Source organism: Desmodus rotundus, chromosome 13 (assembly GCF_022682495.2).
Source record: "Desmodus rotundus isolate HL8 chromosome 13, HLdesRot8A.1, whole genome shotgun sequence".
Taxonomy (NCBI): Eukaryota; Metazoa; Chordata; class Mammalia; order Chiroptera; family Phyllostomidae; genus Desmodus; species Desmodus rotundus.
Window position 1 is genome coordinate 26,008,927 of NC_071399.1, and position 14,822 is coordinate 26,023,748.

At 45.6% G+C, this 14,822-nt stretch overlaps 1 protein-coding gene across 1 annotated transcript; it reads right to left on the bottom strand.

Moving 5' to 3' along the window:
- Positions 1–1,743: 1,743 nt before the first annotated feature.
- On the bottom strand, positions 1,744–14,287 carry CHRNA6 (cholinergic receptor nicotinic alpha 6 subunit). The gene is made up of 7 exons (XM_024578919.3): positions 14,021–14,287; positions 13,695–13,896; positions 11,895–12,034; positions 5,865–5,909; positions 4,936–5,045; positions 3,854–4,832; positions 1,744–2,474 (listed from the first exon to the last, which is right to left on the bottom strand). Exons 2-7 carry the CDS (start codon positions 13,771–13,773, stop codon positions 2,343–2,345), a joined length of 1,485 nt encoding a protein of 494 aa, XP_024434687.2. The 5' UTR covers positions 13,774–13,896; positions 14,021–14,287; the 3' UTR covers positions 1,744–2,342.
- Positions 14,288–14,822: the final 535 nt, after the last annotated feature.

A 14,822-nucleotide genomic window follows, 5' to 3' on the forward strand; every position in this document is an offset into this window, starting at 1 on the left:
ATATTCCAAAGTCAAAATGGGGGATGGGTAGAGGCGCTGCTCAGAGGCTGGCTCCTGTTCTCACTGCCCTGCCCCTCACTACATACAAGAGGCCCATCCTCCGTCTTTCGAGAGGTTGGCGCTGGGTGGGGGCATCCCAAGTATATGCTCTCTAGGCCCCACCCAGATGGTGCCTCCGTGCCTCCGAGTCTCCATCCTCCTTCCCCCACCTCGTGCGCTGCCCTCCACCCTGATGAACATGGTGGGATTCGTTCAATGGTGTTGGTGAGGATGTGAGAGGAACGGAACCCTTGTGTGTGGTGAGCAGGAATGCGAAATGGTACGGTCACTGTGGAAACCAGTACCACAGTTCCTTAAAAAGTTAAAAGTAGGATTACAACAAAACCCAGCAATTCCACCTCAAGACATATACTCCAAAGAGATGAAAGCAGGGACTCGAAAAGATCGTTGTGCACTCATATTCATAGCAGCATTATTCACAAGTGCCGAAAGGTGGAAGAGACCCAACCCGTGTCCACTGACAAATGAGTGTATAAATGAAACACACAATGGAGTATCACTCAGCTTAAAACGCAGAGAAATTCTGACAGGTGACTCCATGATGAAACTTGAAGACATTATGCTAAGTGAAATGTGCCAATTACCAAAAGAGAAATACTGTACGATTCCAATCACCTGAGATGCCCGAAGTGGTCCAGTTAAGAGATTCCAAGTGGAACCAGTTGCCAGAGCAGCGGGAGGGAAGCAGGAAGAGCTGCTGTCTGCCTGGCGTCTGCCAGTGCGGTTTCGGTTTTGCGAGGTGGAAGTTCTGTGGACGGACGGTGGTGGTGGTTGTACAGTAATGTGCTGCTGGACTCACACTCAGAAGTAGTGAAGGTGGTAAGTTTATGCCATGTGTATTTTACCACCATTAAAACTTTTTCAAAAATAAAATTAAATGTTGACTTGGTTTCATAGTAAAAAAAAAATGTATCAAGTAACCACCAACAAGCACGTGAGGGAGTAGGAATACTTTCAAACAGAGTAATTCCAATTCCAGACCTCTGCCTGGTGTACCACGCAGTGCCTCACGCTCCAGTATGAGAGAGACCAGGAAGAGTTTACATGGGGTCATCGAAGGCATGGTACATCAACACAACAGAGATTATGCAATCTTAAAAATTGTACTTCAAGACTATGTAACATCATGGAGACATGTTGCTAATATGATGTTTTGAGAAAACAGAAAAACACAAAATTGCAAGGTAGCATTGAAGTGTAAAAAATTATATGCGCATATAGGCAAAGACTAAAAGGGAAAAAGCAAAATAAAAGTAGTCCCTTTGTTAGGGCAGATTTATTGTTTTTTTCTGCTTTAAAATACACTTTTACATTGTTAGGATAATATTTATACAACAAATAAGAAGACAACAAATTCAAGTGGAGTAAAACAGAATTCCCTCTCAGGAAAGGAATCGCTCCAAAGGGTACAAGATCACAGTACCCGACAGAAATCATTCCGTTTCCAGTCCCTGCTGCAGCGAACAGAGGCAAAGGGTTGGTGAGCAGGGACAGCAAAGGCTGTGCTGGGCTTGCCCGGCCACCCCACACCACGTCCTCCTGTTTTGATTGCTCCAGTTACATCCCCGAGTGACATGTGGTCCTGGGGGTCTTTGTGTTTACAACTTTTCCTGAAAAGCGGCAACTACTTGAGGACAACCGATTTTGGCCACCTTTGCAATTCCTAGCGCAGTGCCGGGTTACCACGGAGTCTCTCGCCAGTTAAATGCTGATTAAAAACAGCCAGCTGATACCAACTCTGACCACCTGCTATGACTTTTTGCCAATTAATGTATCAAATAATGCTGGTGTGTGAGCTACATCACAGAGACATGCACAAGAAAGCAAACCTACAGGAGTTCACAAGCAGGGCAAATGTCAGCAAGGTCCATGTTCCAGAGCTTCACGTCTGGCATGTGTCATTCTACTGATCAGAAGTGTCAGCTGGAGGGACAGCAGAACCCCTGTCAGTGTGGCTTGGTGTTGATGACATGGTTCGCTGCATCGCGGTTCATCATATCCCTGGAAAGCTCAACCTGTCCGGACAAGAGAAGCCTGTGGCTGTTACCACGCTGGGCTCCAGCATTGCAGCAAACTTCACAGATTCCTCTGTGCTACCGAGGGGGGCACCCAGGCTCCCAATCTGCAATCAAGTCCCCTTTTTCCACCTAGTCATCAGCTTCAGTAGATGGGGGAGTTAGCCGGGAAGCTTTATATCCCTTCCCTTCAGTGGAGAACACAGAACAAATATAGCATCTGTAAATTTCAGGTGTAAGTTCCAACTGCTGGAAAAGATAACATCCTTAGGATTTCCCTGTGCTCCCCAGCAGGGGCTGTAGAAATAGCCCTGCAGTTCCAAACACACAGACAATGATGAATATCCAAAGAAATACTCTGTCCACCACCATGGCCACATATTTCCAGTCATCTTCTACCTGCAAGGCAAGCAAAAAAGTCAAATCAACTTTAAAAAATCAAAACTATAGGAAATGTGCTCTGTTTCATCAATAAGCATCTTCCTTTTCAAAGAAGATGTTTCCGGTGCTTCACAGACATGGTCAGATCTTCAGAGGGAATGCACAGCAGAGCTTTTGCTTTGTCTGAGGAGGGTGGGTACAGGCTACTCGCGAGTGCCTCGTGCAGCCAGCTGCAGCCAGCGCAGATCGCAATTAGCCAGGATTCCATGGGTCTCAGAGGACTTTCCTGACCACGAGAAGCACTCCCAAGCAGCAGCTGCTCAGACAGCGCAGTTCTCGTCATTGGCACCAGTGGATACCTCCCCCCGTGGCAGGTGTGGGAATAGTTTGAGGCAGGGAGTGTAGGACATGCGGCATGATGGAGGATCCCCTTATGAGGAACAGGCAGCCCTCTGGACCTCAAGGTCATGCTGGTAATGGAGAGGTCACTGCATTTCCCACGGCCTTCCAGTCTTTGACCTCCTAACCCCTGCCGAAGTCTCCCTGGTTGTGTCTTGAGAGCCCTACCTGGTTGTGATTAAGTCAGCAGCAAGTCTCCCTTACATTTTATGAAGGTGCCACCATGAAGGGGAGTTCTGAGCTCACTTGTCCTGTGATGCACCCCCACCCCTCACCTGAGTGACATGCAGTCACAGTGTCTTCCCCTGTACCAACAGGGCAGACTTTAGGCCTGGAGATATCCTTCCACTAGGAGACCCCAATGCCGCTAACTGCAGTATGAGGTCACCCCGCCTGAATTTTCAGATGCCCTCAGCCAGTCGTCCTTATGGTTTGGAAAGCTGGTGTGATTTTCTGGAGCTCTCTCTCTAGAGGATGGAGGAGGTCCATGCTACTGTGGTTACAGTCTGGGCAGCAGGAGCAGAGTATGTGGATGCTAAAAATATCGCCTACGTCCCCCTGAGGTAGAATGTCCCCCTGAGGTAGAATAAAAAGGATTAGAGCCACAGAGGACTTGCTCCGCATTCCTCCCACCACCCTAGACTGCAAGCTGCTCCGCAATCATTTCTCCTTCCCCTCTGGGGGCAGTTTTCCCACCTCCACCCCTCTGTTTGCCACTGTTCCTTGTGCAGGAGCTCTCGGTTTTATTAACCAAGGTTGCCTTGAATGTTTATTTTAACCAGACTTCACTTGAGCTAACATTGCTGGAGGTGGAGATTTGCTCTGGGGCTCCCTGACCCCAGGTCAGCCCACCCTCAATGGTGTAATAACAGACCTGGGTCTGAGAGTAATGCTGCCTGACCCTCCTGTACACAGAATGACTCTGAAGATCTGACCATGTCTACAAAGTGGCCCTAGGCCTGCTGCCGGTGGACAGGCCAGAGGAGACGTGTGTTTACCTCCTTCGTTTCATTTTGGTTCTTCATGTTTTCTGCTATGAATTGAACACTATTAATCACATCTTGGACTTCAGGTGAGTGCTCCGAATTTTCTGTCATCCATTGTAAAGGCTGACGACTCAATCTTCTCTTGCTGGTGGCGAGCCGATGTGATTTATGGCAGTGGCAGCATTCTCTGAGAAGTTTGGGTTCTCTGTGATTATCAAACTTGACTTTGGTAGGCTTGCTGGAAATGCTTTTGGGGTTTTTATCAGAGCTGGTCTTCCTCGTCTTGTCCAGAGGCCTCCTCATCATCAGGATCTGGGGCAGCCGCTGGAGGAAAACCGTCCTCACCCACGTGGGCATGGTGTGTGTGGTCGGGGTGCGATAGTGTATGTTCAGCACAAACACAGTCACCACGATGGACAGTGTGACAAAGATCATGGTGAACAGTAGGTACTCACCCACCAGTGGGATCACAAGCGATGTGGACGGAATGGTTTCTGTGATGACCAGCAAAAACACAGTCAGAGAAAGCAGAACCGAGATGCAAAGTGTCACTTTTTCACCGCAGTCAGAAGGAAGGTAAAAGACCAGCACAGTTAGAAATGAAATAAAGAGGCAGGGGATAATCAGATTGATGGTGTAAAACATCGGCAACCTTCTAATGTAAAAAGAATAGGTTATATCTGTGTATATCTCTTCACAACAGTTGTATTTTATGTCATGCTTGTAGCCCGAAGCATCAACAATTTCCCATTCGCTGTTTTCCCAAAAATCATTCATGTCCACTTTAGATCCAATGATTAGAAGATCAATTTTAGCTTTGTCATATGTCCAGGAACCAAATTTCAGGGAACAATTTTGATGATCGAAAGGGAAAAACGTGATATCCATAGGACAGGAGCTCTTAAAAATGGCTGGTGGAGTCCAGGTAACGGTGCCATCGTACTTAAGAAGAGCTTTTGTCTTGCCTTCGACTTGGAAGTCGCCCACGGCACTGCAAGGTAAATCAGACACCATTAGTGACATCTGCTTCGCTATGGGTCACTTTGCACGAAAGGCAGCTTTGGAAAGAGACTACTGCTGTCAGACCCCCGTACTTGTTGTAGAGGACAATGTCGGGCTTCCAGATCGTATCTGCAGGGACACGGAGAGTCTCGATGCCATCGAACTCCACAGGGTCCCAGCGCAATTTATAATCATTCCAGATCTAAAGGAAATCAATAGAAGTCAGCTTTTAAAACATTTCTTTGAACGTTAGCTCTATGTTTGTTCAGCAGTTGCTTTTAGTTGTTTTTTTTTTTTTTTTGAAAAATTAAGTTCTTAATTGAAGAGTAAATTGGGTTCTACCAAAAGTTGGGCGATTAAATCCACAGGGAACAGGAGCATGGGTAGCTGAGCTGATTTTAGAAATCTGTAAATCATCTAATACATATTATATAATTATCTATAGATTAGTCATTAGCTGGCCAAGGTTATAGGCTCAACTTCCATGTTCCGTATACTATATTCACACTGGAGTAGCAACTCATTTCTAATATTAAAAAGGCCGTTCAAGTGTGCAATGATGAGTTGGTTACAAAATCTAAGCAAAGATTAAGCCAAAAAAAAAAACCCAACATGAAAAAAGGTAAATGGTATCACAAAAAAACAGCTGGTGGGACTCGAACTTACATGCTCTCATGCTCAGCTAGTGATTTCTCCAGGCCTAGTTCAGCAGGATCAAAGAGTACGCAAACCCCTGACCCTGAAGCTCAAGTTACAGATGAAAATAGAAGATTCGAGAGCAGACACCAGAAAGGACAGAGTCTCTGTGTCTAAGAGGACTCTGCCACTAGGTTTCTGCACCGGTAAAGCTTGCATCAAGCCAGCTGTTACCAAAGCTGAACTTCAGGCTTTGGAGATAGAGCATAGTTTATGTTCAAAATAAGCTGTAGTGGGAAAGAGGGAGTGTTGGAGGACTTTATCCATTAGGCATTGTTAGGCTGACACACAAGTAACACAGGTCCAAGAGGACGTGGACACATACGTGACGTAGCCACAGATTGGTTTCCATGATCTGGTTTACTTCATCCTGGGAAGAAGAAACAACATTTTTTAGCTTCAAATGTATTGCTAATAGAGGTGGATCGTAGAGTAAGAATTACTACTAAAAAGAGCCAAACGTGAGTTATTCATCCTAACAGAGGGAGACAGAGAGGACTGAAAAGGCAACGTATAAAAAGCAGCCAGAAATATGATATTCCACGTCTGGTCTCAACCCTGTTGACTTTGAAAGAAAATGAGGCTTGAAGACTGTCTTTCAAATGTGATTTAAGCCCAGTCACTTCTGTGAAGCCTTTCTGAGCACTGCAGCCCATAAGGCTTTCTGAGTCCAGGAAAGGGAAGAAGGGAGAGAAGGAGAGTGTGGGGAGGAGGGGAAACAGCACAGATGGTGATCAGTACCTGGTCATTGTTTTGATGGTCCTCTCCATTTCCTGAAGACCTCCCTTCCTCAACCTCGCCACAGCGCTCCAGGCTCTGCGTCCTGGGCCCGGCTGCCCCTCGAAATGTCAACCTCAGCTCACCACGGAGTTTCCCAGCTGGAACCTGCCCCTCCCCCACAGCACATCCCCACTCCCACCCAAGCCACTGCTGACTGCTCCAATCATTCATTACACGAATATTTACTGAGTACCTACTATGTGTTCTATAAATGTTGTGACTACAGCAGTAAACAAGATGGAAAAAAATCCTTACCTTCATGTGTCTTGGCTGTTAGTTGGGGAGACAGAAAATCAATAATAGATACATAATATAATTAAGAGAGTGATAGGTCCTATGAAGAAAAATAAAGATGGATGGAGTAGTGTGTGTGTGTGTAAACATGCACGCACACACACACATCTGTTTTAGACGGGATGGACTAAGAAGGCTTCTCTGAGGAAGTGGTTTAAGCAGGTACCTAAATGACCTGAAGAGAGAAAAGGAATTACTTGGAAGAAAAGCATTGCAGGCTTATTCTATTCCAAGTATAGTGTGGTCATAACCAGCTACCAGCTCTCAGTGGGAAAGCTAATGAAGACTCACCCAGAGCCTTCAGCAGCCTTACAACACAACAGCTGAGGTTTATTGATGGTGACCCAGTAGGTTCCCGAAACTTACCAACCTTGCTTCCCAAGGCACGTGAGCAACCTCCAGAGTAAACGAGCTCAACCGTAGCCGCAAACACCGTGGCCAGACCTCAGGCGCCAGCCCGCTCTAGTTCACTGCGCTGCTCTGCGGTTCTCCAGCTCCCCCTGAAAAACTCTAACTGGAGACCTTGTCAAACTGCCTTCTGCAAATGGGCCTGTGCCGAGTCATGGCAAGCTTCAGGTTTTAAAAGGTCAACTAAAGGAATTACATTCACGGTTGCCTATTGGTCAGGGAAAGCAAAGAAATGGACTATCCATCAGCCAAGCAATCTATGGTTGTACAATTACCCGAATCTAAGGTTTGTGCCATCTGCTCATAGGTCACCTTGTGACCTACAGAGGTTGGCAGAGGCCATGTTGATAAATCTATTGGCTGTCAGTGAAAAAATGGACTAGCTCTGCAGTCCAGAAAGGTCTCGGAGGTAACCGCCATAAGCATCTTCCAAAGACTACTTCCTCTCTGTACATTAGTATAGAGAATTGAAATCAGGTGTTTATATTGCCCTGCCATCATCCCTGTCTTCCCACCTACCCTTCCACAGGCTGGTGAAGCTTTACAGATGTGACACCCTCAGAGGTGGGAGCCAGCTTTCCGTATCAGGACTTGGTCTTGCAAGCCCTGTTCTGCATCTCGTCCCAGACCCCACCAAGGCTATGGGCACTGTCATCACACAGCCCGGCCAGAGGACGCCAGAGACCCACCATACCACTCCACATTCCTGGGACCGTTGCCCGCAATCTCTTTCTCGGGAAAAGAAATTAGATGATACCACACCTGCATTAGAGGACTGAGTTACAATTTCAAATGAATTAGCTTCAAAAGCAGCAGAGACTGCAATCAGAGAGTCCAGGGGTGCTACATTTTACAAGGCCTTTGTCATTTCAGATACGCCAGGCCATCAAAAGCACTGGACAGGGGCTTTGTCCTAGATCCCTGTGGCTCGGGGTGGGGGGAGGGTAGACAGTAGACATGCTCCTACACTGAAGGATCATCCACCTAGAAATCTGTACAGCAGCAAACACACTTCCATGTAGAAGTCTCTGGTGCTATAAGGCCAACCTGGGGACTGAGACAGCAACAGAAGGCCTAGAACCTGCTAGAAGGGAGTTGGTGATTGTGCATCCTGGCTGTCCCTAGAGCTCACCATGGCTCAGTGACAACAATGAATATGGTCTACAGGGACTTCTGGTGCCTCACATGACAACAGATAGCTTTCAACACATCCATAATAATGGGTACATTAATATGTGACAAAGTAGGCCGAAGTCTTACTTTTGAATAGGAAAAAAAATTACTGAAGACAAAGAGGGACATTATATAATGGTAGAAGGATTAGTTCACCAAGAAGATATGATGATCCTAACTGGACACACATCAAACTATAGTCTCAAAATACATGAAATAAAAACTGATAGAGCTGAAAGATGAAACAGACAAATCCCCAATGATAGCTGGAGACTTCAATCCCCATCCCCCCGCAGCAACCAATAGAACTACTAAACAGAAAATCAGCAAAAATATAGAAGATCTGAAAACATAACCGTAATATTTAATTGACATATACAGAACACTCTACTCAAAAGAGCATTTTACATACCATGTGCCATAATACGACCCTCAACAAATTTAAAATAACTAAAATCACACAGTGTGTTTCCTGACCATAGTGGAATCAAACTAGAAATCAATAACAATCACTTCTCAGTCTTTTGGCTAAGATCAAGCGTGGAAATCAGTAGCAAAAAGACATAGGAAAATCTCTAAATCCATGAAAATTAAACAACTCATTTTTAAATAATCCATGGATCAAAGAAAATGTCTCAAAAGAAAAATTTTTAAAATACATAGAAATGAAAGTACAACATATCAAAATATGAGGGAAATAGCTAAAAACAATACTGAGAAGAAAACTAAAAGCATTAGCCTTGGCTGGTGTGGCTCAGTGGACTGCGCACCAGCTTGTGAACTGAGAGGTCGCCAGTTCTATTCCCAGTCAGGGCCCAGGCCTGGGTTGTGGGCCAGGCCCCCAGCTGAGGGCACGCAAGAGGCAACTGGTAGATGTATCTCTCATACATCAATGTTTCTTTCCCTCTCTTTCTTCGCACAAAATAAGCCCAAAGAAAGCATAAGGAAGGAAAAATAAAGATAAGAGCAGAAATCAATAAAATTAAGATGCAAAACAATAGGGGAAATCAATGAAACAAAAATCTGATTCTTTGCAGAGAAAAACAAAATTGATAAACCTCTAGCATGATTGACAAAAATAAAAAGAGAGAAGACACAAGTCACCAATGTCAGGAATAAAATAGGAGGTACCTATGGGGAACCGTTCCAAGCGTGGGAATTGTGGCCCAGCCCCCACTCGGAAAAGCCAGTGGGGAGCAAGGTTGGCAGGCAGGACCCACGCCCACAGACAGGTTCTCCCATGGGGAATCAGGCCTGCATTGTACCTAGACTGCTATGAGACTTGCTCTTGCTAAAACTTCCTCACTTGCTCTTGCTCCCTGAATTGAGGCAGCAAATGTTTACCGAGTATCTTTAACTTTTTAAAATCTGAGCTAGATCTCCCAGGTACGGAGCATAACCGGTTTTACCATTTCTCCCTTTACATTGCAAAATCCTTCTTTGATCGATTTAGCAACATCCTCTCCTTTGTTGTCTGTAAAAGATAACCACCCACAACAAACCTATGCATAGTAAATGAGGACCATCCTTGATGTAATGTGCCCAGAAAAGCAATAAAAGCCTGTGCAGGCAGGGGTCGGCTCTCTCTCTTGGGCTCTCTCTAGCCCTCTCGCCCTCTCTCACTTAGAGAGTGGCCATGCCGTCCCTTTTTCTCCACAGGATTTCTGTAGTCCGTGTGTATGTATCTATTGCAGCCACAACACCGGATCCTGCGAGCCGGGATCCGCATCAGGTACCACTACAGATCCTGTAGCCATTGAAAAGAATAGAGAATACACTACTAAACGTAACTTTATCATACATTCAACAGCTTAAAAGGAAGACTGAGTCCTCAAAAGCCACAAACTATTCAAATTCAAAGAAAATGAAATAGATAATCTGAATAGCCTATAGCTATAAAAAATGAATTTATAGCTTAAAAGCTCCTGGAAAAGAAATTTGCGGTGCCTTGTAGGTTTCCCTGGAGAATTCTACCAAATATGTAAAGAATTAGTATCTTGGACCATGAGGCAACACGGAGGGAAGAAACCACATGCTACGATGGTGAAACAGAAAGATAGGAAGGACCCTGGTCAATGTCCCATGTGCAGTTTATGCTTTTAGCATCACAGGCCATGTGACTGACATCCCCTGTGGCTGTGCAGTGCAGACCGGGCAACTGCGGACACCACGAAGCCACCTGGTGTTAACCTCCTGGACTGCTAACCTTTAGATTCCTGTTACTTAAGAAAGAAATAAACTTGTTTGACTTAAGCTGTAGTTTTTTGTTAAATCTCTGATAGCAGCCAAATGCAAAGGTCAAAATCTCTGTTCAGCAGTCCCCCACCCACCATCTTCAGAACAATGTCCTGAAAGGGCCAATGGACCAGGGATTTGAAGCGATGCTGTAGACTGAGGTGGCCCCCCTCACAGACATGAGGTGAAACTCAGTTCAGCTTTCCGTTCATAAGAACCCAATCCACACAGACATGGCTTCCAGCCTAACAGGTGACCAGTACTAAGCTTTCGGGTGGGGTGGGGGACGGGAAGCAGGGGAGAGGGATCAGAATAGGTACTAAATAAAAATTTATTAAAGGAATGCGTGGGTCTATCCAGGCTAAAATTAACATCATTTTTCTTTCTCTCGTATAAACCAGTATATCCACACTTCCAAGCTGGTCCAGACCCTAGAGGACCGGGCCAGGGTCAGCCCAGTCCACAGGGAAGCACGAGTTAGAGAAGCACGGTGGGCCCCGACTTCACATCTGTGATTACAGCCTTTCCCCCGTCGTAGCTAGAGAGACACCGCTGTCCCACCCGGGACGAAGGGTGGGAGGAAGGGGCGCTCCTTCCCCATCCAGGGGCTGGGACTGCTAAGAAGAAAGTGCTCCCGCCTTCTGCACGCTGCTCTGTCAGGACCTCTCCCTCACATCCCTCTCTGGAGATGCTTCAAACTTCCCTCCTTCCTGAGCCTGCCTATTCCTGGACTTTGGTCCAAAGCCTGAGCCTCAAACCAGATCTACCCCTCCCACGCCCTGGGGCCCAGAAGCCCCCTCTATGTTAGAGTACCAAGTCCTGCTACCTCCTTTCCCAGCAAGCAGGGCATGAAGATTAACCAAGAAAAAGGACTCTAGGCCTATTTGCCCTTGAACATGGTAGCAATAGATTAAAATAAGAACTCCAAGTTCCCATCCGTTTTCCCAGGTCTGGGTGGAACACTATAAGAAAGATGATTTTTCTTCTTTCTTATGTAACATGGAAGTCTTAAAATAACTTTTTTATGTAGTAAAAACAGCATGAGCCTTGGCGTTAAACAGGGCTGGTTCTAATCGCAGTTCCACCATCTGTAATTGTGTGACCTTGGGGAAAGCTGCTTCACTGAGCTCCTGGCTCCTCAGGGGTAAAATGCAGCAGAAAAACACAAGTGCACGCACAGCGTCTGGTGCACAACGGGGCGCAGTGACGTCAGCTCCGTTGCGTTCTCCCTTCACCCTCCCCTGCGCTGCTTTGTGTCCTCGGCTGGCTCTCAAAGCATCAGTGGGGAAAGTGTCCCCTCCCAGTGGGACGGCTTCGAAGGGCCAGCAGCCGTGTGGATTTTGGTCTGTCCGTCTGTTTCCAACCCCCGTAGCTACCGTGTGCGCTAAGAGGAACAATGGGAGCTGCTCTGACCCCCCGGAGTCAGGACTCCTTCAGGAACGTGTGGCGAATGTGAGGCGCTTACCACGTTGGCCAGTTGTGTGATGGCCACTTCGAAGTACACCGTGATGGGATCCGAAACGTTTTCCACGGGCCTGATGAACTGGTTGTAACGAGAAAACAGTTTGCGGAAGAGTCTCTCCTCAGACGCACAGCCGGCGCCGTCTGCAGGGCGGGACAGAGGGGAACATCATCAGAGATGGGGCTGGCGGGTGGGCGGCTTCCGCTCTGGGCGGTGCGGGCCCTGGCGAGTCCCAGATAAAAACCAGTACCGCTGACATCTCAGGGCCCGTGCGATGTCAAGCCCGGAGTGTTATAAAAGCACTGGAGACGGCTGCGGCGCGCAGAGGTAAAGAGACACCGGCCCCAGCGTCTTCCCGCGTCGCTGAGTGTAACTCACATCCTTACTCATCCGGGAATTGCGGGAAAGGAACAGCCCCTCCCCTTACTCATCCAGGAATTGCGGGAAAGGAACAGCCCCGCCCCTTCTCATCCAAACACCCAGCTGACCCACCTGCCTCTCGGCCCAGCGCGGAGTTTAGCTGGGGAGCCTTCGCAAGCACACTGAAACAACAAGGAACTTCACTAAGGTCTTAACAAACCACACTCCTTTTAAAAATCAACTTGGAAGTTCCATAATTTTGGAAATTTGTGAGAGTGCAAGGCTTTTAAGGCAAAATGACTTAAATTGTTTTTTAAAGAATTCAAAAATGGTTCTTAAATAATAGTATGTTTAGTTGCTTAATTTTAGACAGTAGTTTAATGCCTAGCTCTACATATTTTTCTAAGATTGCATTAAAAGCAGGTTACTTGTCTTTGTTTGGCATAATTCATTTCATTAATAACCTCCTCTAGGTCTTCCCTTATAGAATTCAAATTTAACACCTGAAATATTATTCTACCAATATCCCAAAGGGATTTATCTATACCCTGAAAAAAGTTAAAGAAACTGAAAAACTCATTAGATGAAAATGAACAAAAGGACAGATGTTATATTATTAAATAGAAAAAGTTGTTTGACAAATGCATTTGGAAACACTGAAATTTCAGCAGGAAAGAACAATTTTAAATGTAAAATAGCATTCTTGCTATCATAATTAATAATGGTAGAAATGTTTCTACATAAAACAGGTAATTAAAAAATCCTCCCCATTACCTATCTCCCTCCCCTTTGAGACTTTTTTTTTCCCTTTGAGACAGTTTTTGAGACATGTTTTTCCTTTGAGACATTTTAGAGAAACCCTCCGTGAGTCCTGAAAAGCAAGCCCCCTGCAAAGCCGACAGCACGCGGGAATGTGGTTTTGTTCAGGCAGAGCAGAAGCTTTCTGTTTCCAAGTCTCAACTTTTAACATGAATGATCTTACTCTTAGGACACATTTCAGCATAGTGATATGACGGGTTTCTCAAAACAAAGATGATTACCTACAAAATGGAAGACTTCCTACTTTGAGTAATAGTATCAGTTTTCAAAAAAATATTAAATACAAATACAAGTGAATAAGTTGAATTCATCCATGGCAGGGGTGGATAGAAAACTGTATCATTATTATTGCCATATTTTAATTGGGAAAATGAAATAAAATAGGGCTAGCAATGTTTTGTTGTCCTCCCTATCCCACCTCCCCAAATCCCATCTTACACGTTAAGCCTAACCAATAAAAAAATAGATTAACAGTTGTAACAATAGTAATTCCTGTGCAGACACTCTACATGTTTACTCTTAGAATATCTCATCTCCCTCTGCTCAATCAAGCACAACTAGAAAAGGAGGGTAAATATATGTAGCTCAAAAGGGATGATGAGATAAAGCAGAAACAAAACCTACCTTTAAAGAAAGGCATGAATACACACAACCAGAGGCACAGCCCAAAGTGAAGGCTTCCCTGACCCTTGCTGGCCAGCATGATTAAAACACACTCTTACTGCTTTTCCTAGTCAAAGCTCTGTGGAAAACAAAGAGCTAGCAGACAGCCGCCCGCACCGGACCTTTAAATCTTCAGAGTCCCACTGCAGTCCGTGCATGTCTTCTGCAAATAAAAACATTCACAGGCGTAACGCGGTGGTTCTCAGTATCAGAGACTGAGGCCAAGGAAAAGGACCGACAGAAAGGACTCAGTCTGATGTCAGATGAGTCATCACATTTCCTGTCACCTTAGATCTCTTTCCATGCAAGAACAGTGAAGAAAAGCAGCGAGGGAGCCCGAGGCAGGTGGGACGGAGGGAGGACAGAAAACGTAGCCCTGGCTCAGTAGATCTTTCCGTAGCGCACTCTCAGCCTTAATCCTTAGGAGAAAACACACACATTTACTGGGCTCCAGCCACAAGTGAAGTGTGTGCTAGGCCGCAAACAGTGTATTCCGATTCACTGCGCTCTCTGGTTAATCAGGCTTGAACTTGTTGTTAGAAAATTTTCTAAAATAAGAGTTACCGTTTCTGTCTTAGTAAGAGTGGCTTATAGAATTAATTTGGTTTTGACTGATGCAGGGCTTCTAGTTTAGTGAGCACCAACCAGGATCCAGGACTAGAGATTAGATGTCTGAGAATGAGAGGAATGATACCAATCTCAGGATGCCAGCTGGATAATTCTGTTTGTTTAAAGATTCTTGTCATCGTACACACACACACACACATTATTCAACCATTAGTAAGAAGGAAATCCTGCTATTTGAGAAAATATGGGCGAAGCCCTGGCTGGTGTAGCTCAGTGGATTGAGTGCCAGCCTGTGAACCAAAGGGTCGCCAGTTCAATTCCCAATCAGGGCACGTGCCTGGGTTGTGGGTCAGGTCCCCAGTAGGAGGCGCTCGAGAGGCAACCACACATTGATGTTTCTCTCCCTCTCTTTCTCCTTCCCTTCTCCCCCTCTAAAAATAAGTAAATGTAATCTTGAAAAAATAAAAAGAAAATAATAAAAAGGTAAAAATGAATTACATTTAAAAAAGAAAATATGGCTGA

Excerpts from the sequence above, each read along its gene's own strand:
- CHRNA6 (XM_024578919.3), bottom strand. The coding sequence starts at position 13,773 with ATGCTGGCCAGCAAGGGTCAGGGAAGCCTTCACTTTGGGCTGTGCCTC. Across the intron at positions 5,910-11,894 it reads TCACACAACTGGCCAACGTG|GATGAAGTAAACCAGATCAT; the intron begins GTAAGCGCCTCA and ends TCTTCTTCCCAG. Across the intron at positions 2,475-3,853 it reads ACCAAAATGAAACGAAGGAG|GTAGAAGATGACTGGAAATA; the intron begins GTAAACACACGT and ends CTTGCCTTGCAG.